We start from the raw sequence: 26189 nt of genomic DNA, 5'->3' as shown, positions 1-26189 counted from the left end.
AGACCTTTTTATTTTGAGACAGTTTTGCTAAGTTGCTCAGATTGGCCTCAAACTGAGATCCTCCTGCCTCAGCCTCCTGAGTCCCTGGGATTACAGGTGTGCACCACTACACCTGGCCCTAGTGACATCTGGCCCTGCGAATTGTGGGAGGATAGATTTCTGTTGCTTTAAGCTACCTGTTTCGTGGCAGTTTGTTATAGTAGCCACAGAAACGTAACATGGATGCCCCCTGACACAAGCCCATCTTTAACTGAAAATCTCCTGAGTCCCAAATGCATTGAATCCACTCAACCTGCCGAACATCAGAGCTGAACAACACGGGACACCAGGGACAATGGAGAGAGTTGGTTGTGGCCCCTGTGATCGTGGGGCCTGTGAGAGCTGCGGGGGGCCTGCCATCCCGAGAGTATAGAACCATATGTCTCTAGTTTGGGAAGAGATCGGAGTCCAAAATTCAAATGAGTGTCACTTCCCCATTAGCTTAAAGTTGAAAAATCCTAAGTGGAGCCTCTGAAGTCAGGGATCAATAAAAGAGGGTCCTTCCCGGGCTCTAGCATCTCTCGGGGAACCCAGAATAAAAGAGAAAAAGGGAGAAAGAAAGAGGGAGGGAGGGGAGGAGTGACGAGATGTGGAGTTACTGCGGCTGCAGCTTGTGGGCTACTTCACCCAACTTCAAAACTCTGCGGGGAAGATTCTCTAGCACAATGTACCCAGTGCTGGGCCACCTCTACATACCTGTATGCCCTTTCTGGACCTCAAAGCAACATGTGTGAGGCAGGGGGAGTCACAATCCCTGGCTTCCAGGGGCCTTGTTAAGCCAACCGGACCCCAGAGCTTTTCCCCAGAAACCTGGGTGAGGGGGGCATGGGTGGGCGCAAGCACACGCGGGCAGGTGCTCTCGAGGTCTTCAAATGGGGACAGCGAGGCCTGAGCCGCGACGGGAGCAGTCATTTCAGCTGGCTTTCTCTCTTCTTGGGGCCAGGAACTCCCTCAGTTTTCCAAGCCCAGGGCTCTCTCCCCTACCGGGGAGAAGGTGTGAGGGTGCGCTGGGTGTGTGCCCACGGAGGGAGCCCCAGGGGCAGGGTGCCCAGCGCACAGGCCAATAGGAGCCCCCGGGAGGAAGGATGGTCATTTCCTCCTTGCTAGCTGTTTGGTCCCTTGGGGCTTTAAAAACCGCAGCCCAGACGGGCAGGAGGGACCTCAGCCACCACAGCGCCCTGGAGCACAGGACATGGTGAGTGGGCCCCTTGCTCTCCTCTTGCCACAACCTCCCGCTGTCCTCAAAGTCCCCTCTTCTCCCCCTTCCAGGCTCTCACGCTCCAGAAATGGGATGTGGCTAAGGAATAAGATTGTCATGGTATGACGTGGGTAGCGGCCACTTCACAGATAAAGTTTGCCCAGGGCAGGAAAACCTCAAGTTGGGTCCTCATAAGATGATTAAGAATTCCACAGAGCAGCCAGGTGTGGTGGCACAGCCATGGGATCCCAGCTGCCTGGGAGGCTGAGGCAGGAGGATGGTGAGTTCAAAGCCAGCCTCGGTCCTGTCTCTCCACGAACCAATAAAAAGGGCTGGGATGTGGCTCAGCGGTGGAGCACCTGCAGGGCATGAGTGAGGCCTGGGTTCAATCCCCAGCGAAGGGGGGAAAGGTTCCACAGGCGGAGAAATCCGGAAGAGGTCCGCTAGGCCAGGATCACGGCAAGGTCAAGGTTGGCAGGCTGGAAAGAGCCGGTTTGGAAGAGTGGTCAAGGTTCACGCAGGTGTCGCAGATGCTGTGAATTACAGAGAGGGGACAGCGGGCGCCCAGGGGGACCAGCATTCCTGGGTCCCTCCGTGGTTGGCGGCTGACCCAGGCTGCCCGACGGACGCTGTGAGTCTCGGGAGGAGCCCGTCCTGCAGCTGACCTGGGGTCCCCCTGCTCTACCTGCATCCGGGCACTGCGCCAGCAGCCCTGCAGCTGCCGAGGCCCAGGCCTTGCCTCACCCGCGCGGGAGGAAACGGAAGGCTGCTGCTGGAACAGGAAGGGCTCCACGTTGCCTCACCTCGTCCCACCCTTCGGGGGCCACTTGAGCAGACAGGACCTCAGAGCGCGACCCACCAGCGGCTGCTGCTCCCCTGGCCCCATACAATATGCCTCCCCTTCCTCCCCTTGCAAATAGCCGTATGTTTTATACATTCTTTCATATCTTGTTTTTTCATGAATAGTATCTGGTATGTATGTATTTATTTATTTATTTATTTATGGCACTGGGGATTGAACCTAGTGGTGCTTTATCACTGAGGTATATCCCCTGTTCTTTTTATTTATTTATTTTTTTTAATTTTGAGACAGGGTCTTGCTAAATTGTTGAGAGTCTCACTGATGGCTGAGGCTGGTCTTGTATTTGTGATCCTCCTGCCTCAGCCTCCTGAGTCGCTGGTATTACAAGCACGTGCCATCACATCCAGCTAACATATATTATTAACCAGCTTTAATTGAGAGCTAACTGCATGCCAGGGATCATGCTAAGCACTTTACATTCCACATTTCATTTTAATCTATAAGGGAGGTACCAGATTCCCAGCTGAGACCCCCTTTTTATCAGTCAAATAATATTCCACCAGGAAATTTCATTCCCTATCAATGAAGATTTAGGTCATTTCCGGTATTTTTTTTCTTTTTTGATATCAGGGATTTGAACCCAGAGGTGCTTAACTGCTGAACCACATCCCCTGCCATATATCTATATCTATCTATATCTATCTATCTATCTATCTATCTATCTATCTATCTATCTATCTATCTATCTATATCTGGGTTCAAATTCCTGGGTCTGCTGTCCTGCTTTCACAGGGAGACAGGCGGTAGGACTTTCCCAGTTGGAAGGACAGGGAAACCCAAGTGCAGTGAGGAAGGGGGAGGGGAGGCGAGGACCAGCCGCTGGTCCCAAGAGTCAGCTGCTCAGCTGTGGACAAGTCTCTTCTCTGTGATCCCACGTTTTGTCCTTGCCTCTGCCATCAGCCTCCTGCAGGCCCCTAGCCTCACTGGCCTGAATCCCTGCCCCTGCTCCTCTCTGATCCTCCTGCCTCTGGCCTAACCTTCCCAGAGTGGCTGGAAGGATTGTTCTAACCCTAAACTCTAATGTAGTGCCCCAGCTCCTAGACCATGCATGGCTCCCCATTAGCCCAGGATAAAATGCAAGTTCATTAACATGGCACCTGGGCCTTTCCAACCTCGTCTTAGACCCTGTCAGCCACGGACCTTCTTTCATTTCCTGGTGGGTAGCACATGCCCTCCTTCTTGCCTTGGGTCCCTCTACCTAGTATGCAGTTCTTTCTTTGGTGTCCACTCAAAGAGAGGGTTCTAGAGTTTGACTCCAGGGAGTCACCTCCCATCTCTGGTCTTGCTGACTGAGCAGTTAGAAAGCTTTCCCCTAACCTCTCTGAAGCTCACTTTTCTCATCTGTAAAGTGGGTTTTACAACAGCGAACAACAAGAGTTGTCATGTGGATTAAATGAGATGATACATGAAAAGGGCTTAGAACAGAGGTTGCAATATTTCTGCTGTTCTTGTAAGTACAGTGTCTTCTCCTTTGCCCTGTTCTCCTCTGAGAACTCACGGCTCCTTACTGCAAACCCTGTGGTCTAAGCCACCACTGTCCCCTGCCTCACCTGGACCGTTCCACTCTCCTATTCTTCCCAGTGTCTGCTCTCAATCTCTTTCTCCATGCAACAGAGAAGAGCTCTTGTCAAAATGAGTTCATGAGCTCAGAAGCAATAACAGTACCCTGCCCTCTGTGTTGCTGCAACATAGATACTGGTTTGGGTTTTTTTTTTTTTTTTTTTGGTACTGGGGATTAACCTGGGGGTGCTAACAACTGAGCCACATCCCCAGCCCTTTTCTTTATTTTATTTAGAGAAGGGTCTCACTGAGTTGCGTAGGGCCTTGCTAAATTGCTGAGGCTGGCTTTCAACTCACCATCCTCCTGCCTCAGCCTCCCAAGTTGCTGGGATTACAGGCATGCACCACCGCGCCCGGCTATAGATACTGTTTTACTGCTGGGGAGGAGCCCAGGGCTGCTGCTCTACCACTGAGCTCCATCCTGGCCCTTAGACACCGTGATTAGGTAATTAACGAGCCAATGCCTGGGAAGCACCTCCACAGTGCCTGGCACTGTCCCCTGTGGTAGCCACTAGCCCCATGGGGCTATCTAAATTTAATTAAAATGACATACAATTAAAAGTTTAGTTTCCCAGAGAAGTGGCCTCATTTCGAGTGCTCAGTGGCCACGTGTGCTCGGGCACTGCCATCTTGAGCCTCCCAGATGGCAGGCCGACCTCTGTCACCAGGGAGAGTTCTACTGGACAGCGGCAGTCTTTTTCCAAGCCCTACACCAGCCTGGGCTCGGGGACAGCCACGATTATAATCACAGCACTTGACGCTCCCTCCCTGTAGACCGGAACCTCTTGAAGGGCAGAGGCCAGGTATGCCTGCTATGTCCCCTGGCCAGTGAATACAGTATGTCTGGTATGTCCTCCGGCCAGTGAATATTTACCTAAAGAAGGAATGTGCCCAGGATCTTTATCTTAGACTCCTTGAATTGTAGAATCATGGGTTCTGGGATACCCACTTCTTCAGCATCCACAGAAAATTGGTTCTGGGACTCCAGAGGTACCCAAGTCCAAGGATGCACAAGTCCTTTGTATTCAATGGCTCCGTTTTTGCACATTTAACCTGTGCACATTCTTCCCTATATGCTATTTATTTATATTAGAGATTGAACCCAGGGATGCTTAGCCACTAAACCACACCCCAACCCTTTTTGTTATTTTGAGACAGGGCCTCATTAAGTTGCTGAGGCTGGCTTTGAACTTTTGATCTTCCTGCCTTGGACTCCAAATCTGCTGGGATTACAGGTGTGCACTGCCCACCAGGCTCCTTATACTTTAAATCATTTCTAGATGACTTATGATACCTATACCATCTAAATGCCATGTACATAGTTGTTTAGGGAATAATGACAAGAAAAACGTCTGTAGTTTTCAGTACCAACATGATTATTTTTTTCAAATATTTTCGATCTGTGTTTGGTTGGATCCACGGGTGCAGAACCATGCCTGTGCATGTGAAAGGTCAAATGTATCTTGTATTATATTCAGGTTTTGGAATCAGCAATGCACTGCATAGTTCTATATCCAAGAACAAAAGTATATATAGTGAATAAGTGCCTTCTAATTTCTATTCCCCCAGCCCCCTCCCTCCCCAGGGGTAAACACTGTGGCAAGTTTCCAGAGCTAGCCTGTGTACACATAAGTACACACACACATACACTAGCGCATTGCCGGTTTTGTAGGCAATATGTTTTGCCCACTGAGCATCTGACGTTTTCTACTTTATCTTGGAAATACTTTCACATCTTTACCTCAACAACTTCCTCATTCTTTTTGTGAGTTCTTTTGCGCAGATACGCCACCATTTATTTAACCAGTCCCCTCTTGATGCCCAGTTAACTCAGCCAATCCCCCCTTGCTGAGCACTTCAGTTATTTCCAAACTTTGTGAGGGATACTGCCATGACCAAAACTTTGTGAGCTATTGGCATGGAGAAGATTCTGGAAATCAGAGTGTTCTGTCCTCATGAGGTCAGCAAAAAGAAAGGACAGTGTGACATCATGCAGGAAAGGAGTTTTGTCGGCTGAGGAGGGGATGATGGCGCAACTGGGGAGCCAGGATCGGGAAGCCTTACTTTCGGGGTCTGACTCATTCCGCAGCCAAGGATTGCTGAGAGCTTGTGAAATCAGCAGAAGCAGGGTTAGCGTCATGTGTCACATCCAGAGGGACATGCAAAATGTCTGACAATCTGCTACCGTGCAGAACCTCCTGGGAGCGGGCGTGGGGGTGGGCTGCGCTGAGCCCTGCGGAACCCTGTGACAACCTGGGCACGCCCCCCAGGAGGGGGCGTGTCTCACAGTAGCCAATTGGAAGCGGGGCGCCGTGTGTGCCTAGAGCAGGGGATATTTATCAAAGGAAATACTTTAGACATTTTAACTTTCGCTTTAGAAACATTTTCAAAGTTATAGAAAAATTACAAGAACAGTGCAAGAAGTCTCGTAATTTTTACCCGGATTTTCCAAACTTACCTACCCGTTATCTATCTCTGCATCCGTCACCCATTCCATCATCTATCTTCCATCCAATCTTTCCATCCGTCTTTCTATCTGTTCATCATCCAACCATCCAGACATCCCTTCTCTCTTTCTCTCATCTGGTGGCTTTCTTATTTTTATTTTTTCGAGTAAGGTGCAGGCATCCTGCCCTTTTATGCTGCAAAATTTCAGTGTCATTTCTCATGACGGAGGACATTCACCTCCATGAGCATGGCAGTAATTAATGTCAGAAATTCAACGTTTGGCCGGGAGCAGTGGGTACAACTGTAATCCCACTGGCTTTGGAGGCTGAGGCAGGAGGATCGCAAGTTCAAAACCAGCCTCAGCAACTAAGCGAGATCCTAAGCAACTTGGTGAGACCCTGTCTCAAAAAAAAAATAAATAAATAAAAATAAAAATAAAAAAAAGGAGGGAGGGCTGGGGATGTGGTTCAGTCGTAAAGCACTTCTGGGTTAAATCTCCAGTACCAGTAAATAAATGAATAAAATATTGCATTAAAAGATGACTTATCTTGGCCTGGAGAAGTGGCTCAGTGGTAAAGTATTTGCCTGGCATACACGAGGTCCTGAGTTTGATCCTCAGAACCACAACATTAATAATAATGATAATAATAATAAGTAAAATATCATTTATCTTGATGACTGGATCTTTTGGGTACCCCCTAAATTTTGTGCCCACGGTAAGTGAGGCACTGCCAAACCACTGCCTTCTCCTGGAAGCCCCTCCAAGGGCATTGAACCACTGAACCAGCCATGGACCTCCGTGGACAGAAGCCAGGAAAAGGGCTTATGGTGGTGACATGCGTGGGGAAAGCTATCCGATAACAACATCTGAGTATTTAGGGATATTAAAACTCTCTAACAAGCCGCTTGTCAGGAGCATTGACTGAGCAGGATGGCCAGTGGCTCTAGCTTAGCAGTCAGGCTAGGGTTTAACTGGTTTCTGGGTCATGAGGAAATCCCGGTCCACAGGCTTCAGGGGGAGGTGGCAGGGGAGCAGGCTGACCATCAGGATGGAAGAATAAGTGGCACAGGTCCCAGCTCCCCCTCAGGCTTCAGATTCCCACTGCCCAAGAGGAGAGAGGCTGGGAGAGGTGGGAGGTCGGCAGAAACTCAGGACTGTGCCAACCCCCTCCCAACCCAGGTCTGCCAACTCAGACCCTCTCTGCCTCCCCGATTCCACACAGGCCTTCATGGATAACGGCACCTTTGATTACCCCTACGACTACCCGGAGGGCACCCTGAACCCTGACACACCTGTGGACAACACTTCCTATAACCTGCGACCTACGGACATCATAGCTTTGGTCATCTTTTTGGCGGTCTTCCTAGTGGGTGTGCCGGGCAATGCCCTGGTGGTCTGGGTGACAGCATTCGAGGCCAAGCGAACCATCAACGCCATCTGGTTTCTGAACTTGGCAGTGGCTGACCTCCTCTCCTGCCTGGCACTGCCGGTCTTGTTTGCATCTGTCATACTGCAAAGCAACTGGCCCTTCGGGGAGGCGGCCTGCCGGATCCTGCCGTCCCTCATCCTGCTCAACATGTACGCCAGCATCCTGCTCCTGGCCACCATCAGCGCAGATCGCTTCTTGCTGGTGTTCAATCCCATCTGGTGCCAGAACTTCCGCGGGGCGGGCTTGGCCTGGATCGCCTGCGGCGTGGCCTGGGGCTTGGCCCTGCTCCTGACCATTCCCTCCTTTCTGTACCGCACGCTGCACGAGGAGCATTTCCCACACAAGATCATATGTGGCGTGGACTACGGGAGCAACGGCCGGCGCAAGGAGAAGGCCGTGGCCATCGTGCGCCTGGTGGTGGGCTTTCTGTGGCCGCTCTTCACCCTCAATATCTGCTACACCTTCCTCCTGATCCGCACGTGGAGACGCAAGGCCACGCGCTCCACCAAGACCCTCAAGGTGGTGGTGGCCGTGGTGACCAGCTTCTTTATCTTCTGGCTGCCCTACCAGGTGACAGGGATGATAATGGCTTTGTACCCCAGTTCCTCGTCCATCTTCCTGCGGGTGCGCAAGCTGGACTCCCTGTGCGTCTCTGTCGCCTATCTTAACTGCTGTATCAACCCCATCATTTATGTGGTGGCGGGCAGGGGCTTCCAGGGCCGCCTGCGCAGGTCCCTCCCCAGCATTCTCCGCAACGCTTTGACCGAGGAATCCCAGTGCCGGGAGAGCAAGTCTTTCACGCGCTCCACCATGGACACCCCGTCCCAGAAGACCCAAACGGTGTAAGGGGGGGGGATTCCTCGGCCACTACGCACCCCAGGGTCCCCCTTCCTTGACAGCCATTATTTTTCTGCTTTTTTTTTTTTTTTTTTTTTTGGTACCAGGGATTGAACCCAGGGACACTCTACCACTGAGCCCCACCTCCAGTCCTTTTTTATTATTATTTTTTATTTTGACACAGGATCTCCCTAAGTGGCTTAGGGCCTCCCTGAGTTGCTGAGGCTGGCCTGGAACTTGAGATCCTAGTGCCTCAGCCTCCTGAGCTGCTGGAAATTTGCGAGTTCACTTAAATAAAAGCTTTAAGTTAACCTGCTATATAATTGGAGCACTTTTAAAAAGTAGTAAGTGAAAAGATGTCATGTGGTTATGGCGAAATGGAGGAGGAAGACTGAGATGGGCAGACACACCTGCAGTGGTTATCTCCCGGAAGTGGAGTAATAGAAGAATGTGACTTTTTTGCTTTAAAACCTGCTGTTTTTTTTTTTTTTTTTTTGGTGTGTGTGTGTGTGTGGGGGGGGTGTTGGGCATGGAACCCAAGGCCTTGTGTATACTAGGCAGGTGTTCTCCACTGAGCCACACCTCCAGCCCTACACTTTCTTTTTCTGTTGACTTCTGTTTTTTAGGTGTTGATGGACCTTTATTTTACTCATATATTTATATGTGGTGCTGAGATTCGAACCCAGTGCCTCACACATGCTAGGCAAGTGCTCTACTCCTGACCCACAACCCCAGCCCCTTCTGTGGACTTTTTATTGCAGATTCAATGTTATAAGAAATAGGAGAGAGGGAGCCTGTGGTTCTTCACATCAGAATGTCGAGCTTGACACAGCCAAGGGTCCAGGGACATCCCCATCACCACCGGGAACCCTTCAGTGGTCGTGCCCACCCACCTTCCCATCCCCAGCCTTGTCTGAACCCCAGACAACAGCCAGTCCACCCTCCATGCCTGCAATCTTGTCATTTCAAGAACCATTTTCAATAGAATCCTACTCTGTCTAACCCTGCAAGCTTTTTAAAAGCAGCCTGCATGACTTGTGTGATCAAATAAAGAATGGATATGGAAATATGTGTGTGGGCGTGGATTAGCTAGAAAAGAAGTACAGGCAACGTGAGAAGTGTGATTGTGTAAAGCAGGGGAACATTAAAAAGTGATGCAATGGTCATTGTCATAGATGTGCCATGGTTTGGGTGGTTGGAGTGTCCCCAAGGGTCTGTTGTGATTGAAGGCTTGATCTGCAGGGTGGTGCTCTTGGGAGCCTGGGGAATCCTTGGGAGGTGGGGCTCAGCGGGAGGTCCTTAGGTGCAGGGGCCAGGGGGCGCTGTCTTCTGAAGGAAGCTCTTGGAGACTCCTGGGTGGTCCTCATGGGAGGGTTGGTTCATGCAGTCCTGTTTCCTACGGGAGATATGAACACTTGCTCTGACTCAGGTTCCTGCCATGGTCAGTCTCCATCACCATTATTAAAATCCAGCCCTCACCAGAACTGATGCAGGTCTTGCCCTTGAACCTCCTAAATGGTGGCCTAAATAAATCTCCTTTTCAGCCTGGGCATGGTGGTGCACATCTGTAATCCAAGCAACTCAGGAGGCTGAGGCAGGAGGATCGCAAGTTTGAGGTCAGCCTCGGCAACTTAGTGGGACTCTTGTCTCAAAATAAAAAGCACAAAGGGCTGGGAATGTGGCTCAGGGGTACAGCACCCCTGGGTTCAATCCCCAGTGTCTCCCGCCTCCTCTCCTCTCTCTCTCTCTCTCTCTCTCTCTCTCTCTCACACACACACACACACACACACACACAAAGTAAAATAAATAAACTTCCTTTTCTCCATAGGTAGCCTGTTCCAGGTATTTCATTATGGTAATGACAAATACATATTTAATAATCTACTATAATTGTATGTCATATAAACAATGATATTGGTGATATATTTGTACTTTGGGAATAGTATATATATGTGGATACCAATAAAGTATAGATACATAAAAGATGAAATATAGATCACATAATATTTAATGTGTATAATATATACAGGTGGTCTCCAACTTATAATGGTTTGGCTTATGATTTTTCATACTATCATTCTGTTTTTCCACGTTCAGCACAATATTCAGTAAATTGCATGCGATATTCAACACTTTAGTGTTCAGTAGGTTGTGTGTCAGATGATCACCTAGTTGTAGGCTAACGCAGTGGTCTGAGTGCTCTTAGGTAGACTAGGCTGAGGCTAGGTGAGGTGTGTTAAATGCATTTCCAACTTAAGATATTTTTAACTTACATACAGATGGAACCTTATTGTAAGTACAGAGATCTGTATGTATTAATATATTTACAATACATTTAAATTGTGTTACTCTCTATGAAACCTAACATGTAAAATAACAGCAATCTAAGCAATCATATATCTTACTTAATCCAACTCATGCAAAGTGTTAGTATTTCAACGTCATTGTAATCAATGTAAAAATATTGAAGGAACCTGTTCCTCCCTCCTTCCCCTTCCTTCCGTTCTTCCTTTCTCTTTGCCTTTCTTTCCTTTGGTACTCAGTCTTTGAAACCGTCTGTGTATGTGGCACCCAGAGCCTGTCTGAATGGGCCTCAACCTTTTCAAGTGCTCAGTCGCCTTTGGGAGCTGGTGGCTGCTCCATCAATGGGCACATGTGTGGTGTCCCCTCCCTCTCTGCCAGAGCTGGCTGAGCGTGGGCCTGATCCTGACAGACAGGGTAGCATGCTCTTGCAATAGCATCCTTGTGGCTGCCTTGGGGACGACTCTTAAAGACACTGTCTGAGCATCTTGGTGCAACAGGGAGCACTTGTGTCAAGCTTCCGGCAGAGGCTTTGTGCAATTATTATTATTATTATTAGTTATTGTTGTTACTTGGGATTGAACCCAAGGGTACTTAACCACTGAGCCACATCCCCAGCCCTTTGGATTTTTAAATTTTGAGACAGGGTCTCACTAAGTTGCTTAGGGCTTCACTAAATTTCTGAGACTGGCCTCAAACTTTCGATCCTCCTACCTCAGGCTTCCAAGTACTGCGTGTGATATTTGTGCCTGCTTGATAGTGAATGTTGGTGTACCTGGGACAAGATGTGCTCTGAGACTTGTGTTCACTTATGTCCACCTCTTGGGATCAGGCCGATGGAGGATACTTGAGCTCCAGGCACCCCTAGTTTTTAGTGAGGGGGTGCAGATCCTTCTCTCCGAGTCCCTCCTAATCCTACATGGCCCTCTACCTCCTCCTCACTGGATGGCTGCTGATCTGGCTGGTGTCCTCTACCTCCCAGCTTCATTTCCCCTGTCTCTCTCTCTGCTCCTGTGGTTTTGTTGCTAATGCTCCCCAGAGGCCCTTAAAGGCTTTGGCCAGGGTGGCACTGGGTGCAGTGCTGAGAGCTTTAGGAGGTGGGGCCTAGTGGGAGGCCTTTAGGTCATTGGGGGCGTGGCCTTGGAGGGAATCATGGGACCCAGCCTCCTCTGCACTCTCTTGCCTCCTGGCCTGAGGTGAGTGGCTTTGCTTCATGGTGTGCTCCACCATGATGGGCTGCCTCACCACAGAGGACTGGGGCCAACCAATCAGAACCCCCAAAACTGTGAGCCAGACGAGCACGATGCTCTTGGGAGGTGGTAGAACCTTCAGGAAGTGAGGCCTGGGGGAAAAAAATTGGGTCATGGGAGTGTGACTTTGAACAGGCTGTGGGAACCCTAAGCCCCCTTATCTCCTTGCTTACTCACCACCATAGGCAGGAGGTTCTGCTCTACCTCATGTTCCTGGGTGTGACATGCTGCTTCAGTACAGACCCAAAGCAATGAGGCCAAGTAAGCATGAATCAAAACCTCTGCCTTTCCTCCTTATAAGTTGATTTTCTTGGGTATTCTGTCACAGTGAGGGAGTGTTTGGCATGGTTATATGACAAAAACTGACTTGCACATCTGCTCTTCAACACCAGCTCTCTGGACCTCACTCTTTTTGTTTTTATTTATTTATATTTTGTGTGTGTTGCATTGAAGATGGAACTCAGGGTCTCACCCATGCAAGGCAAGCACTCTACCACTGAGCACCCACCCCTGCCCCCAGCCCTTTATATGTTTTATTTTGAGACAGGGTCTTACTAGGTTGTGGAGGCTGGCCTCGAACTTGCACTCCTCCTGCCTCAGCCTCCCAAGTAGCTGGGGTCACAGGTGTGCACCACCACACCCAGCTGAGCTCACTCTTCATGACTTCGACTTCTCCTCTCACTAGTTCTTGTGACTTCACCTCCTACCATTGACATCTCTCTTTCTACATCTGACCTCCCCTCCCACTCCCCACACCAAAACTGACCTCAGCATCCTCCAAACCTCTTCTTCTCTTGCTTCCTCATCTTGGGGACAACCCTGTTGTCCACTTGGCCACTGGGCCTGAGCCTGGGACCCATCCTGACCCTCCTCTTCTTCCCACGTCCTGCCTGTCTGGTCCGAGCCCTCCATCCTCTGCCACCTGGTCCCTGCTTGGCCCCTGCCCCTTTCTCCTGGATGCCCAGCCTGTCTCTCTGAGGCCATCCTGCCCCCTCTCTGCCTTCCTTCGGAGTGCCCCCCTGCCCCCCCTGCTCCCTCACTTCCTGTGTACCTGTCCATACTCTTCTACATTCCTTCTCTGCCCTGGCCACCTTCTAGCTTTCCTGACCTGAGGAATAAGTGGGACCCAGCGAGGCTCCCTCCCCCATTCAGGAAGCAGATCCATCCCCCAATCCGGGCCTGCCATGGTCTTCTGCAAACAGTCGGAGGCTGGGAGTGGGATCTGCCTGGGGTTGGCCAGCCCAGCCCGAGAGGGAAGTGGGCTGGAAGGCCAGCGGATTGCCCAACATGCGGCCTGGGGAATCTGCTGGGTCAACAGGTTTGGAAAGGGGAAGTGGTGGGGGAAGGAAGTGGACGATGGGCTTGTCCTCCCTGCCACACTCCCTGAGCCCCAGCCTCCGGGACCCTTGGTTCTCACTCACTGGGCTGCTCTTTGAACCTGGGTCCCCCAGGCCAGGGGCCAGAGCCACCCCCATCAGTGCCATGTGACTGACCTCTGCACCTCGCATGACTAGGGGCCAGGAGCTTGTCCCTCTGGACCAGAACCACCCACCAGCAAGGTAATGTGAGTCAGGAGGAGACCCTCACTTCCTGCAGTCAGGCAGGGGGCACGCCCAAAGAACCAAAATGATCCGGTGAAATTAACTTGGGGAATACATTTTATTGAACTCGATATATTTAAGATAATGTCATTTCCACACGTGAGATAAACATGTGGACATAAACACATCCTGGGGCTGCGTGTGGCGTCCCTAGCCCGTGCCACGCCCTGGGGTCTGCCCTGGGGTCTAGCACGGCACACAGACAACTCAATAGTCTCTCTCTCTCTCTCTCTCTCTCTCTTTTTAATGTACTAAGTCTCTGAAATCTGATGTGAATTTTATACTCAAAGTACCTCCGACCACGGATCTGCCTCATTGAAATGCTCAGCAGTCTCCTGTGGCCAGTGGCTACAGTGTGAGACCCTCGGGGAGAGACTTTCTTGGCTAACATTCAGGACATCTACACATCTCTCCCTCCCTCCCTCCCTCTCTTTCTTCTTTTCCTTTTCCCTCCCCTCCTTCCCTCCCTCCCTCCTTTCTGCCCCCCCTTTTTCTTTCCTTCTTTACCAGGGATTGAACCCAGCTGAGCCACACCCCCAGCCTGTTGTTTTATTTTTTGTCTTGAGACAGTGTCTCACTGAGTTGCTTGGGCCTTGCTAAGTTGCTGAGGCTGGCTTCGAATCTGTGATCCTCCTGCCTCAGCCTCCTGAGCCTCTGGGATTATAGGTATGCACCACTGTGCACCTGGCAGCATCCACGAATTACTAACATCTAACACCTGGAACTCTGGGCCTCTTGCCCTCTGAGGCTGCTGTAACATTCTAGAATCCTGTGATCTAAATAGTCTGTAACTCGCATTGCAGGACCCCTTGGGCCAGCATTTTGGGATTCCGACATTCTAGGAGTCTCTGGGTCTAACACTCCACCTCAGGGTCTTTGATTTAGATCAAGGGGTCAGCAAATCTGGCCCACGACTTGTTGTTGTGAATAAAGTTTGATTGGACACAGTCAAGCCCGTTCTGTCTGTGGCCTATCATCAGGCCCTGGTTGTCTTCTTGACCCACAAAAACAAAAATATATACTTTCTTTTTGCAGAAAAACTGCTGTGGTTTGACTGACCCCCCAAAACTCATGAAATTTATTCTCCATCATGAGGCATAAGGAGGGATGGAACTAATCTGTCTCTGATGTTTGGAGGTGAGACGTTTGGGAGGTAATCAAGGTTAAGTCAGGCCTAAAGAGTCGGGCCCTAATGTAATGCAACTGAGCTTAACCTGAGTCACCATGTGATGTCCTTATGCTGCCACCAGCAAGAGGGCCTTCCTAAGAGGCAGCTCCTCTCTCTGGGCTCTCTCAGCTTCCAGAACTGTAAGATGAATAAACCTTTATTCTTGACAAATTATGCAGTCTGTGGTAGCCAGGTACAGTAACCAGAAAACAACCAAAACATGGACACTCACCCTTGATCTAGATATTCAAAGACTCTAGGATGTGGTTTCATATGTCTAGTTTATGACTGTGTTTAGTAACTTGAGCATAGGTTAAGGCATTCTTTTTCATGCATCGGTATTACCTAATATGTATTGTTTGACAGCATATTGTTCGAAAGGGAAATGAGGTTATGCTTCCCCATCTTAGCCGCTCACCCAACCTCCTGTCATTCCATTAGGTTGAACCCAATAAAATGATTCAATTCACTTTGGGGTGTGGGAAGGTAACCGTTTATTTATTTATTTATTTTTCTTTTTTTGGTGGTTGAACCTGGGGTGCTCTACCACTGAGCTATACTCTGAGCTCCTGTTACTTTTTTATTTTGGAGTGGGATCTCACTAAGTTGCTGAGGCTGGCCTTGAACTAGCAATCCTCCTGCTTCAGCCTCCCAGGTTGCTGGGATCACAGGCCTGCGCCACTGCACCTGGCTACTTGTTGTTTTTGAAAACTCGTGGTAAAGTGCACATGCCATAAAATTTCCCATCGGTGGCGTTTAGTAGGCTCAACGTGTTGTGAACAGTTGTGCAATTGTTACTGCTGTCTAGCTCCAGGACATTTTCATCATCCCAAGAGGAAACCTCATGCCCCTGAAGCAATGGCTCCTCCATCCCTCCCTCCCCAGCCCCTAAAACTGCGGATCGGCTTGTGTCTATGGATTTTCCATGATTTCCTTGGACCTACAGAAATGGCCACTTTACATGAGCTGACTTGATCATTTTCTAGGATCTTCTCATTCTAGATTTCTCCTGGGAAGAAATGGCTGGTGGCCGAGAGGTTTGTGCTCTGTCCCCCACAGGATAGCTGAGAATGAGCCCCCCAGGGCTCCCCAGGCCTGTAGGGACCCTATGCATAGTTCACCCCCGTGTCCCCAAGTAAGAGCCTCTAGCTCCAGGGACACCAAAAAAACTTTGCCACCCAGAATCAGAGAACCTTATGCCAATGACTCCGTGACCTGCTGAGGGGACCGAGGGGATGTTTGTCTCTGTGGGGGAGGGGTCAGGCTCAGCCAGGACACTGTCACCCAGAGGGTGACCAGAGATGCCTGCGTCACAGAGCCAGTTCCAGCTTCTTGACTCAGAAATGACTTCCTCTAGCAACACGATTCTATTCTCAAACAGCATCAAACAGCAACGAAAGTATAAAAATATCCCCCTCAACTCCTGAAGCAAGCAGAGAGAGAGGGGAGGGCAGAAAAATCTGCTAAATGAAGAGGTTCTCGAATTGGGCTGTGGCTACTTCCTCTCGAGAAGCTTACAGGGTGCGTGTGTCCCAAGAATGTTTAGTCTGTTCTTGTTTCTCTCTCTCTCTCTCTCTCTGTGTGCTGGGGATAGAACCCAGGGCCTCGTGTTGTTAATTTAACAAACGCGTACCTAGCTGTATACAGGCTGAACCTCCCTAATCGGGAAATCTAAAATCTGAAATATTCCAAAAATCTGAGACTCTTTGCATACTCTCGGGATACCACAAGAGGCAAATTCCACCCCTGACCTCATGGGAGGAGTCACAGTCAAAATACAGATGCACTGAAAATACTGCATAAAATTATCTTTAGTCTCAGCTGGACGAGGTGTGGCGTGCACACCTGCAATCCCAGTTCCTCCAGAGGCTGAGGCAGGAGGCCAGCCTGGGAAATGTAGACCCTGTCTTAAAATGAAAAGGACTGGGGATGTGGCTAGTGGGTTTTTTCTCCAGGACTGTCCCCCCACCCCGAAAAATTATCTTCAGGCTCTAGTTATATATGAAACGTCAAGTGATTTTCGTGTTTGGACTTCTTGTCACATCCCCAAGATTTGGCATTAGGCATAAGGAAATATTCCAAAATCAGAAGCACTCTGGTCTCAAGCATTTTGGATAAGGGATGTGCCACCTGCACCAGGTGCCAGGTGCCGGTCTGTGGGTTTTAAGTCCAGTCACCCATTTAGTGTTCACTGCATCGTCTCGCTTCACAGATAAGGCAGTGAAGGCTCAGAGAGACCAAGACCTAAAACTCACCAACAGTGGACCTAGAAGATGAATCTTATCATCCTGGCTCCTGAGTTCAGGTTTTCAGCCATGGTGAGCAGGAGAGGCGGTTAAGAACCACTATGATGCTGGGTGCAGTGATGTACCTTGTAATCTCAGCGACTAGGGAGGCTGAGGCAGGAGGATCACAAGTTGGAGGCCATACTCAGTAATTTATCGAGGCTCTAAGCAACTTAGCCAGAACTTGTCTCAACATAAAAAGGGCTGGGGATGTGGCTCAGTGGTTAAGTACCCCTGGATTCAATCCCTGGTACAAGACAAAAAGAAAAACACAATAAGAACCACTATGGCCAACGTCTTCCCATTTACAGGTGGAAAATTGAGGCCCAGAGAAGGGATGATAGTGCTCAGCTGTCTTGACCTTTTGGGGCAGGATGTTTTCCTTGGAACATTCGCGGAAGGCTGAATATTTATCTGTCTGCGGATACCAGGAGGGAGGGCTGGACATGTAGCTGGAAGCCAGGGGCAGGGGGCAGGGGGCTGTTGGTTCTTGCCGGAAGGACCTCGAAGGGTGCTGTGTGTGTCCTAAGCCAAGCCAAGACCACCAAACCCTGGAGGTCACACTACACCAGGAAGCTGGTGACCTCAAGATTAGGGTTTGGGACGGGGTCAGTTTTCCACCCACCTTCCACCTCCTCGAGCCCTCTCGACCTTCCCGGCTGCCCTGTAATTATGGTATGTGTGCGTCATGGGAAGAAGACAGGACAAACACACCCTGGGGCCGGGACCAGGCCACTCCTGTTTTCCCTGGTTAAAAAGCCTTGCCGGGGCCAGTGCCTGGAGAATCCAATAGGAACCCGGCAAACAGGGCCAATTTGTGATCCCAAGTGGTGTTTGAACACACCGAGCACTTCTTGGAAGACAAGGTAAGGAGGGAGGGAAGAAGGAGGGGAGGGGCTTCACCACCTTGGCCTCCTGGATCGTTACTTTCAGCATCTGGGACGAGAAGGGAAGTCTTACTGTGGCCACATTGAAATTCATGTCACAGCCCTGGGCGGCCCACCCAGAAAACCCCTGTGAAGGTGGGAGCATGTTTTGTCACATTCGGATGTGCTTTGTCCCTCTGTGACCCGCAGGAATTCTTGCAGTTGCTGGTGAAGCTATTGAGCACAGCAGCGAGTCTGCTGAGCGAGCCTTTAGCTTTGGCGACTGACTCAGCGGCTGGCGGTCCACGCTGGTGTGTGACTTACACACACGGAGCACTGCAGCTCTGAGATGGTGTTTTTTTTTTTTTTTTTTGGTGCCAGGGATGGAATCCAGAACCTCACATGTGCCAGGCAGCGGCTGTGTCACTGAGTCATACCCCAGCCCTGTGACTCTTCATAAACGGAACACACCCATGTATCCAGCCTTAGCATGAACCCCATCCCTGGTGTCCCAGGGGGGGCTCCTCAAGGATAGTTGATCGTGACTTCTAACACCCCAGAGTCCCTCTATCTTTTTTTTTTTTTTTTTGGTACCAAGGATTGAACCCAGGGATACTTAACCACTGAGCTGCATCCCCTGTCCTTTTTATTTTATTTTATTTTATTTTGAGACAGGGTCTTGCTGATTTGCTGGGGTTTCACTAAATGGCTGAGGCTGGCTTTGAACTCTCCATCTTCCTGCCTCAGCCTCCCAAGTAGCTGGGATTGCGGGCGTGGGCCACCACAGCCTGCTCCTTTGCCTGTGCTTGAACTTGATGTGAATGGAATCATTCAGTCCTCAATGCGATGTCATGGACTCCGTCCCTGTTCCCTCCCCCAGCTGTAGACCATGCCGTGGTGTGACTATACAGGTGTGTCCCCAGCTGGGCTTTTGACCAGCGTGTACGTGCTTTTCCAGGAAGGGGTAGGATTGTGGGTCAGGGGAGAGGACCCCACATTCAGTGGCAGTGAATTCCACCCTGGAGTTCCCAGGGCAGAAGTTCCAGCCAGACTGGCAGATGGCCAAGCACGCATGCACAGAGACGCACATCTAATGGCACTTGTCACCTTGAAAAACTGAAAGAAACTGGGAAGTTTGTTTTAGAAGTGCTGGGGATTGAACTCGGCCTCGGGCATGCTAGGCAAAGGCTCTGCCGTGAGTTCCATCCCCAGCCCTTGAGAGGTTGAAAGAATCTCTTAGTTTCTGTGTGTCCATCCGTGTCTTCCTTCTTTCCGTTGCCAGGTACTTACTTACTGTGTGCTGAGTACTGTTCTGGATGCTGGGAACAGTGTGGAGCCCAGAGCAGGGCGGGGCTGATGTTCTGGGAAATGGGGATAATAATAATATTGATTTTCTGGGAAATGGGGATAATGTCATGCTCACTTCCTAGGATTGTTATGAGGCACATAATAGGCGTTCAATGAATATCGCCTGTTATTTTATTTATTTAAAAAAATTTTTAGTTGTAGTTGAACATGATACCTTTTATTTATTTATTTATTCATTTATTTTTATGTGTTGCTGGAATGGAACCCAGTGCCTCACATGTGCTAGGCAAGTGCTTTACCACTGAGCCACTAACCCCAGCCCCATCATCTGTTATTTTAATTATCAAAAAGAATAATGGCCGTCATGTTTTATCTGTAGATTGAAGCATGTAAACATAGTCTTTACAAACACACAAATGTAACTTATCGTAAAAGTGATAAAATAATGCTTCTCGTGACGATCATTATTATTACCAGAGGCCCTTCTCACCAGGTCTGAGGCTGGTGACCAGGCATGACCATGCAGCCACGGACTGATTTTGAAGAAGGAGGTGGGCGGGTGTAGACAGCGGGAAGCCAATCCAAGACAAACTAAGTGGAAAAGACGAGGAGATGGGACGTGGGTGTCCAGTGTCTTGGTTTCTGCTTAGAATGTTCAGGAGGAAATGCTGTAAAGTGGTCTAGTTGCTTATGCGCAGGAAGTTTGATGGTTTTAATCAGCAGGAGCTGAGGGGTAGGGGTGGGGGTGGGGGTGGTGGATGGTCACCAGGGCAGCTGGGTGAGTGATGCTCACTGTGGCCCAGCGCTGTGTGCAGCTCCCCTCCATGATGTGCCCGTTCAATGCCCTTGGAGGCAGGCATGTCATCACCCCCTTCTACAGGTGGGGGGCTGAGGCCGAGGACTGGGGAGGGCTTGGGTTTACAGAGGCTGTGCACATTTCACTCTGGGGACGATGACAGCAGAGTGCCTAACACAAAATGTGGCTTGACCTCGTAGGGCTGCCAGGCAGGATGGGGAGTGACTCGACTTCCTCCCTGTCCTTCCTGTTATGTTAGCACCAGCTGGAGCTCTGGGCAGTGCCAGCCAACCCATAATAGTCAGCAGAGAGCCACAGGGCCACTCTGACATGGGGCAGGTCAGGGACTCCTCCTGGGTCCTCTTGTCCCCAAAGCTCCATCTGTTGAGTCCCACTCTGTGCCAGGTGCGTGGCGCGCATGGACTCCTCAGGGTCCCACAGGACGGGCGAGGGGTCCTCCTTGGTGACTCCCTTCCCAGGGCAGGAAGTGAGGGGGCCGCTGCAATCCCCAGAGCAGGTTACGGAGCCCGGATCTGCTGGGGCCTGGAGCTGTGTCGCTCCCCAGCCCTGGAGTCTCAGGTTAGGGATGACGCACAGCCCGAGGCCCAGGCTCCAGAGAGGGGCGGACAGGGGTGGAAACTCGGTTCTGTCCTCTCCTTACCTGAGTGATCTTGGATAAGTCACCTGTGTTGTGCTTCGGTTTCCTCACCTGCAGAAGGGGTTTAACACCACAGTGTCAAGGTCAGAGGGTTGGTCCAGGAAGGAGGATGACACAATGTTCAAAGCCGCTTGGACCAATGCCTGGGACCCAACCCGAGGCGCCCAATAGAGGGTGACGTCTAATAGGAAGTCCTAATCATTGCTGGTAGATCCTGTTGCCTCTCTGCTCAGCACCCTCCCATCTCCCACCTCATTAGTAATACAAGACAGAGTCCTTAGGAGCCCAGTGGACCCACGTACTCTGCCCCCCCCACTTCCTTCCAGCCCCCCTGCTCTCCTGCCTCAAGGCCTCTGCACTGGCTGTTCCCTCTGCCTGGAACACCCTTCCCCAGATCTTCACGGCACCCTTCCTCAATTCCTTTAGTTTCCTCTCAAATGTCACCAACTCAGAGAAGTGTTCCCTGTGTGATGCCCACCCTCCAGAGCCTTTATCACCTTAGGAACCCCTGTGTATTTTGCTCATCTCTGTCTTGACCGGCTGAATCCTCCCCCTGCAGGGTCAACTCCCAGGGGAAAGCCTTTTGTCTGTCTTGGCCTGCTCAGGCGCCTCAGTGCCTGGAACAGCACCTGGAACAGAACAAGTGCTCAGGAACTGTGTCTTGTGAATGAGAGAATTGTCGAGAATTCATATTTTATGTGTCCCACCTTTCCAATATTATCACTGCTTTTTTATTTATTCATTTTTGGGATACTGAGGATTGAACTCAGGGACACCACTCAACCACTGAGCATGCCCATCCCCAGACCTATTTTGTATTTTATTTAGAGCAGGATCTCACTGAGTTGCTTAGTGCCTCGCTTTTGCTGAGGCTGGCTTTGAACTCATGATCCTCCTGCCTCAGACTCCTGAGCTGCTGGGATTATAGGTGTAATCACCACCATGTCCGGCTTATCATTGCTTTTAAGAATTACAAGTAGTAGGATTCAATTGTTCTCCATCTGTGAGCCAGTTATATGGGTATATTCAGGATACGAAACCCAGAAAGCTGGACCTTTGTGACATGAGCACTCAGGTCCAAGGGTTTTTTTTTTTTTTTTTTTTTGTGGTGCTGGGGATTGAACCCAGGGCCTTGTGCATGCAAGGCAAGCACTCTACCAACTGAGCTGTATCCCCAGCCCGTGTTTTACTCTGATCTCATTTATGTTAAAAAAGGATGAGAAGATTGCTTATGAGTACATTTTCACTGTATCAAGATTAGAAAATGCAGATGAAGAAGAACTAAGATAAATACTTCCATTGTGAATACAGACAGCCGTTTCCCCCTCTTGATGAACAGAGTACACTATTTCATTTCAATTGCTTCTCACTTTTATTTTTATTTTTTATAATTATAAGAGGAAATTCTTTCCTTTTTTTTTCTTTCTTTTGAGATGGGATCTTGCTATGTTGCCGACACTGGTTCCAAATTCCTGGGGCTCAAGTGATGCTCCTGACTCAAGTAATAATTGGCTAAGGTTCTAGTAAATTAATATTTTGTAATTCCAAGATTTTTATTGTGATAGAATTCTTCTCCTTCTCCTTCTCCTTCTTTGGTACCAGGGATTGAACCCAGGGGCCCTCGACCACTGAGCCCACCCCCAGCCCTATTTTGTATTTATTTAGAGCAGGGTCTCACTGGGTTGCTTAGCGCCTCTGTCTGGCTTTGACTTTATGATCCTCCTGCTTGGCCTCCAGAGGCACTGGAATCTGTCAATAAAGCTGGGTGTGGTGGCCTCCTTGACAGAGTTCTAACATGATGTTCTAGGATTCCACCATACTGAGGAGCTCCTGCTCCAGTGTATTCCCATTCTAGAATCCCAATGTTCTAAGCTGTTGGAGTTCTAAAGATACGATACCCTAGGACTCCAGGATGCGCACCAGCCAGCGTTCTAACGTTTTGGCATTCAGGAGTTCCAGTCTTCTGTACTGGGCACAGTGACACATGCCTGAATCTCTGCGAATCAGGAGGCTGAGGCAGGAGGATAGCAAGTTAGAAGCCAGCCTCAGCAACTTAGTGAGATTTTTTTTTTTTCCAAAATAAAAAATAAAAAGAGCTGGGGATATAGGTTGTAGAGTGCCTCTAGGTTCACAAAAAGAAACAAAGAAAAAGAAAAAAAGGATTAGAATCTTCTGATGGTCTGAATCCCAGGGGTGCAATATTCCAGAATTCTGAGGCGTGAGTTCTAAACCCTGGTTAGAAGCCAGTGGTCTAAGCACGGGCATGCATGTCTCCAGGATGCTGAGGGAGGAGCTTCTAGGATTCCCAAGGCCTTGGGAGTTTTCTTCTCTGAAATTTCCCTGGGTGTCTCTCCCGCCCAGGTGTCTGGACCCCAATGGAGAACGATTCGCTCAGCTACCCCTACGAGTACGGGGACTACAGTGACCTTCTGGATGTCCCCGTGGACTGCCCAGACGGCGCCTGCCTCTCCACCGACACGATCCGCGTGGCCCCTCTGCTGCTGTACTCTGCGGTCTTCCTGCTGGGCGTGCCGGGCAACGTCATGGTGGCCTGGGTGGCGGGGAAGGAGGCCAGCCGGAGGGTTGGGGCCACCTGGTTCCTGCACCTGGCCGTGGCCGACCTCTTGTGCTGTTTGTCCCTGCCCATCCTGGCGGTGCCGATCGCCCGGGAAGGCCACTGGCCCTACGGGGCCGCGGGGTGCCGGCTGCTGCCCTCGGCCATCCTGCTGTCCATGTACGCCAGCGTCCTGCTGCTGGCCGCCCTCAGCGCTGACCTCTGCCTGCTGGCCCTCGGGCCCACCTGGTGGGCAGCGGCTCAGCGGACTCGTGCCGTGCGGGTGGCGCAGGGCGCGGCCTGGGCGCTGGCCTTGCTGCTGACCGCGCCCTCGGCGCTGCACCGCCGCCTGCACCAGGAGCACTTCCCCGCCCGGCTCCTGTGCGTGGTGGACTATGGGGGCTCCGCCGCGGCCGAGGGCGCCGTGACCGCCCTGCGCTTCATCTTCGGCTTCCTGGGGCCCCTGGTGTTCGTGGCCGGCTGCCACGGTGCCCTCCTGTGCCGAGTGACCCGACGCCACTGGCCTCTGGGCGTGGCGGTCATGGTGGGGTTTTTCGTCTGCTGGGCCCCCTACCACATCCTGGGGCTGGTCCTCACCGTGGCTGCCCCAAACTCCACGCTCCTGGCCCGGGCCCTCCGCGCTGAACCCCTGGTCGTGGGCCTGGCCCTTGCTCACAGCTGCCTCAATCCTATGCTCTTCCTATATTTTGGGCGGGCTCAACTGCGAAGGTCACTGCCAGCTGCTTGTCACTGGGCCCTGAGGGAGTCTCAGGATGAGGAGGAAAATGCAGTAAGCAAGGTATTCACCAGTCATGATCTGGTGTCAGAGATGGAAGTGTAGGCAAGAGGGACATTGGCTTTTTAATCTTCTATTCCATTTCACAAATAGCTTCAGGCAAAGCTGGATCCAGGAGTTTCATTTTCTCCATTCATTCAAAGAACATTCATAGGCCCTTGCTGTATGCCAGGCCCTGATATAGGCATCAGGGTACAGTAGTGACCAGGACAGACACAAATTCTGCACTCAGAGAGCTGATGTTGTAAGGGAGGAAGACAGACAATAAGCAAATAAATGAACATGGAATATGGGAAGGGTGATAAGTCTAAGAAACCTAAAAGAGACAAACGGGACTGGATGGGGCAGGAGATGTCAGTCAAAAAAGGTCTCTGGGGTAAGGTGATATTTGAGCCCAAACCTACACAAGGGGAGCAGGAGTTGTGCTTATAACTGGGAGAAAATTGTTCCAAGCAGAGGAACCAGCAGCATATCATGTGTAAAGGCCCTAAGGTGGCTGGAGGCAGAGCTCATGGCAGAGCACTTGCCTAGTAAGTCCCAGGAAATATTTTGGCCCTACTTATACTAAAAATTATTTGTTGTTTATCTACAATTCAAACACAGAGCACTCAGTATTTTTTTCCAAGTTCCCTACTCTGAGTGTCTTGACTGACTTAGATTTTAATAAAACCCCTCTCTGGTTGCTGGTGGAGATGTCTAGAGAAGGAAGCAGGAAGTAAGGAGCCAAGTGAGGAGGTTACTGCAATAGTCCATGCAAGAGGTGGTCAGGGTGGTAGAGCAGAGGTACTGGGAGGCTATTTTGACAAAAGGCCATGTTCAAACTCCTTGGCTTGGCATTCGAGGCTTCTCTCCACCACTTCCACTCTAGCTTCTCAGACCCCATAGGAGGCAGAATAATGGCTGCCAGTGTTGTGCACATCCTAATTCCCTGGCGCTGTGAAACCCTACATTGCAAAAGGGACTTGCAGATGTGATGAAGTTAGGGATGGGGACATTATTCTGGCCTGTCCAGGTGGGCCCAAATTCATCACAAGGGTCCTTTAAAGAGTAAAGTAGGAGATCTGAGTCAGTAGCAGAAGATGTGATAACCAAAGCAGAGCCTCCAGTGACAAGAGGAAGGAGCCACAAGCCAAGGAATGCAGGTGGCCTCCAGAAGCTGAAAAAAGTCAGGGACAGATTCTCTCCCAAACTTCCAGAAGGAAAGCAGACCTGCCAACACCTTGACTTCACACTTTTGACTGCCAACATCTTAAGAGAACAGGTCACATTGTTTTCAGTGGCTATGTTTGTTACAGCAGCCACAGGGAGCTCATACAAACTGCCTGGGCTGTCTTATTTTCGTGCCTCTGGGCCTTTTCTCAAGCTGGCACTGCTGCCTGGAATGCCTGTCTCATCTATGCTGCCTGATTTGGTGATCACAAGTCACCTATGACTATCCAAATTAAAATTAATTGCAGTTTAAAATTTAGTCCTCAGGTTTACTGGCCATAGTTCAAAGGCCCAATAGCCAAATGTGGTTGGTGGCTGTCATATTGGACTGTATAGGTATAGAACATTTCCATCACTGCAGAAAATTCTAGAAGACCAGGCCTCTCTAGAATCTCCTTTAGAATTTCATCAGTTTGGGGATTTCTTTTCTTTCTTTTTTTTTCTCCTGAACTGGGGATTGAACCAGGGGTGCTTTGCCGCTGAGCTACATCCCTAGCCCTTTTTAAAAATTTTAAACAGGATCTCACTAAGTTGCTTATCGCTCACTACATTGCTGAGGCTGACCACTTGCGATCCTCCTGCCTCACGCCCATGTTGCTGGGATCACAGGTGTGTGCTACCGCACCTTGCTGCTTGGGTCTTTTAAACCCCGTGAGTGGCACCTGTATGGGTGGCACTTTGCACGTTTCTCCTTTAGAGTATATATTAGTCATCTTTTTGTGACTTTCACCACATTCTCGACACAAGCTACTTATGAAAAAGAGAGGTTTGTTTGGTTTAGAGTGTAGGAAGCTAAAAGCCCAAGTTGCATAGCTCAGGCTCAGCGAGGCCTCCCTGGTCTGCACCACCTCGTGGTGGTCGGAGGGTGAGGAGCAACCCCACTGCCTTCCAGCCAGGAGCCGAGAGCTGGGCGGGTCCAGGCTTGCTCAGCCAGCCAATGAAGGCTCAAGGAACTGCAGAAGCCCTCCCATTGATTTAAGGATCACTAGGCCCCACCTCTTAAAGGCGCCACAGCATCTCGGA

The 26189-nt window shown here is 50.2% G+C and overlaps 2 protein-coding genes across 7 annotated transcripts; both read left to right on the top strand.

The window, feature by feature from the left end:
- The first annotated feature begins 1152 nt into the window (after positions 1-1152).
- Positions 1153-9441, top strand: C5ar1 (complement C5a receptor 1). 3 transcript variants are annotated; one of them, XM_027945906.2, is made up of 2 exons: positions 1153-1234; positions 7331-9441. In XM_027945906.2, the coding sequence occupies exons 1-2, from the start codon at positions 1232-1234 to the stop codon at positions 8381-8383; spliced, it is 1056 nt and encodes a 351-aa protein (XP_027801707.1). In that variant the 5' UTR covers positions 1153-1231; the 3' UTR covers positions 8384-9441. The 3 variants fall into 3 exon arrangements, with proteins under 3 accessions (XP_027801707.1, XP_071461277.1, XP_027801708.1); XM_071605176.1 differs by having other exon boundaries at positions 1192-1234; positions 7288-9441; XM_027945907.2 differs by lacking the exon at positions 1153-1234 and adding an exon at positions 1308-1517.
- Positions 9442-12614: 3173 nt separating this feature from the next.
- Positions 12615-25421, top strand: C5ar2 (complement C5a receptor 2). Of its 4 annotated transcripts, none has more exons than XM_027945979.2 (2): positions 12615-13484; positions 22969-25421. In XM_027945979.2, exon 2 carries the CDS (start codon positions 22983-22985, stop codon positions 24000-24002), a length of 1020 nt encoding a protein of 339 aa, XP_027801780.1. In that variant the 5' UTR covers positions 12615-13484; positions 22969-22982; the 3' UTR covers positions 24003-25421. The 4 variants fall into 4 exon arrangements, with proteins under 4 accessions (XP_027801780.1, XP_027801781.1, XP_027801779.1 ...); XM_027945980.2 differs by having other exon boundaries at positions 12615-13489; XM_027945978.2 differs by lacking the exon at positions 12615-13484 and adding an exon at positions 14025-14663.
- The last annotated feature ends 768 nt before the right edge of the window (positions 25422-26189 follow it).

This window comes from Marmota flaviventris, chromosome 18 (genome assembly GCF_047511675.1).
Source record: "Marmota flaviventris isolate mMarFla1 chromosome 18, mMarFla1.hap1, whole genome shotgun sequence".
Lineage (NCBI taxonomy): Eukaryota > Metazoa > Chordata > Mammalia > Rodentia > Sciuridae > Marmota > Marmota flaviventris.
The sequence above is the reverse complement of the archived record's forward strand: the minus strand, read 5'-3'. Positions and strand labels throughout refer to the sequence as shown.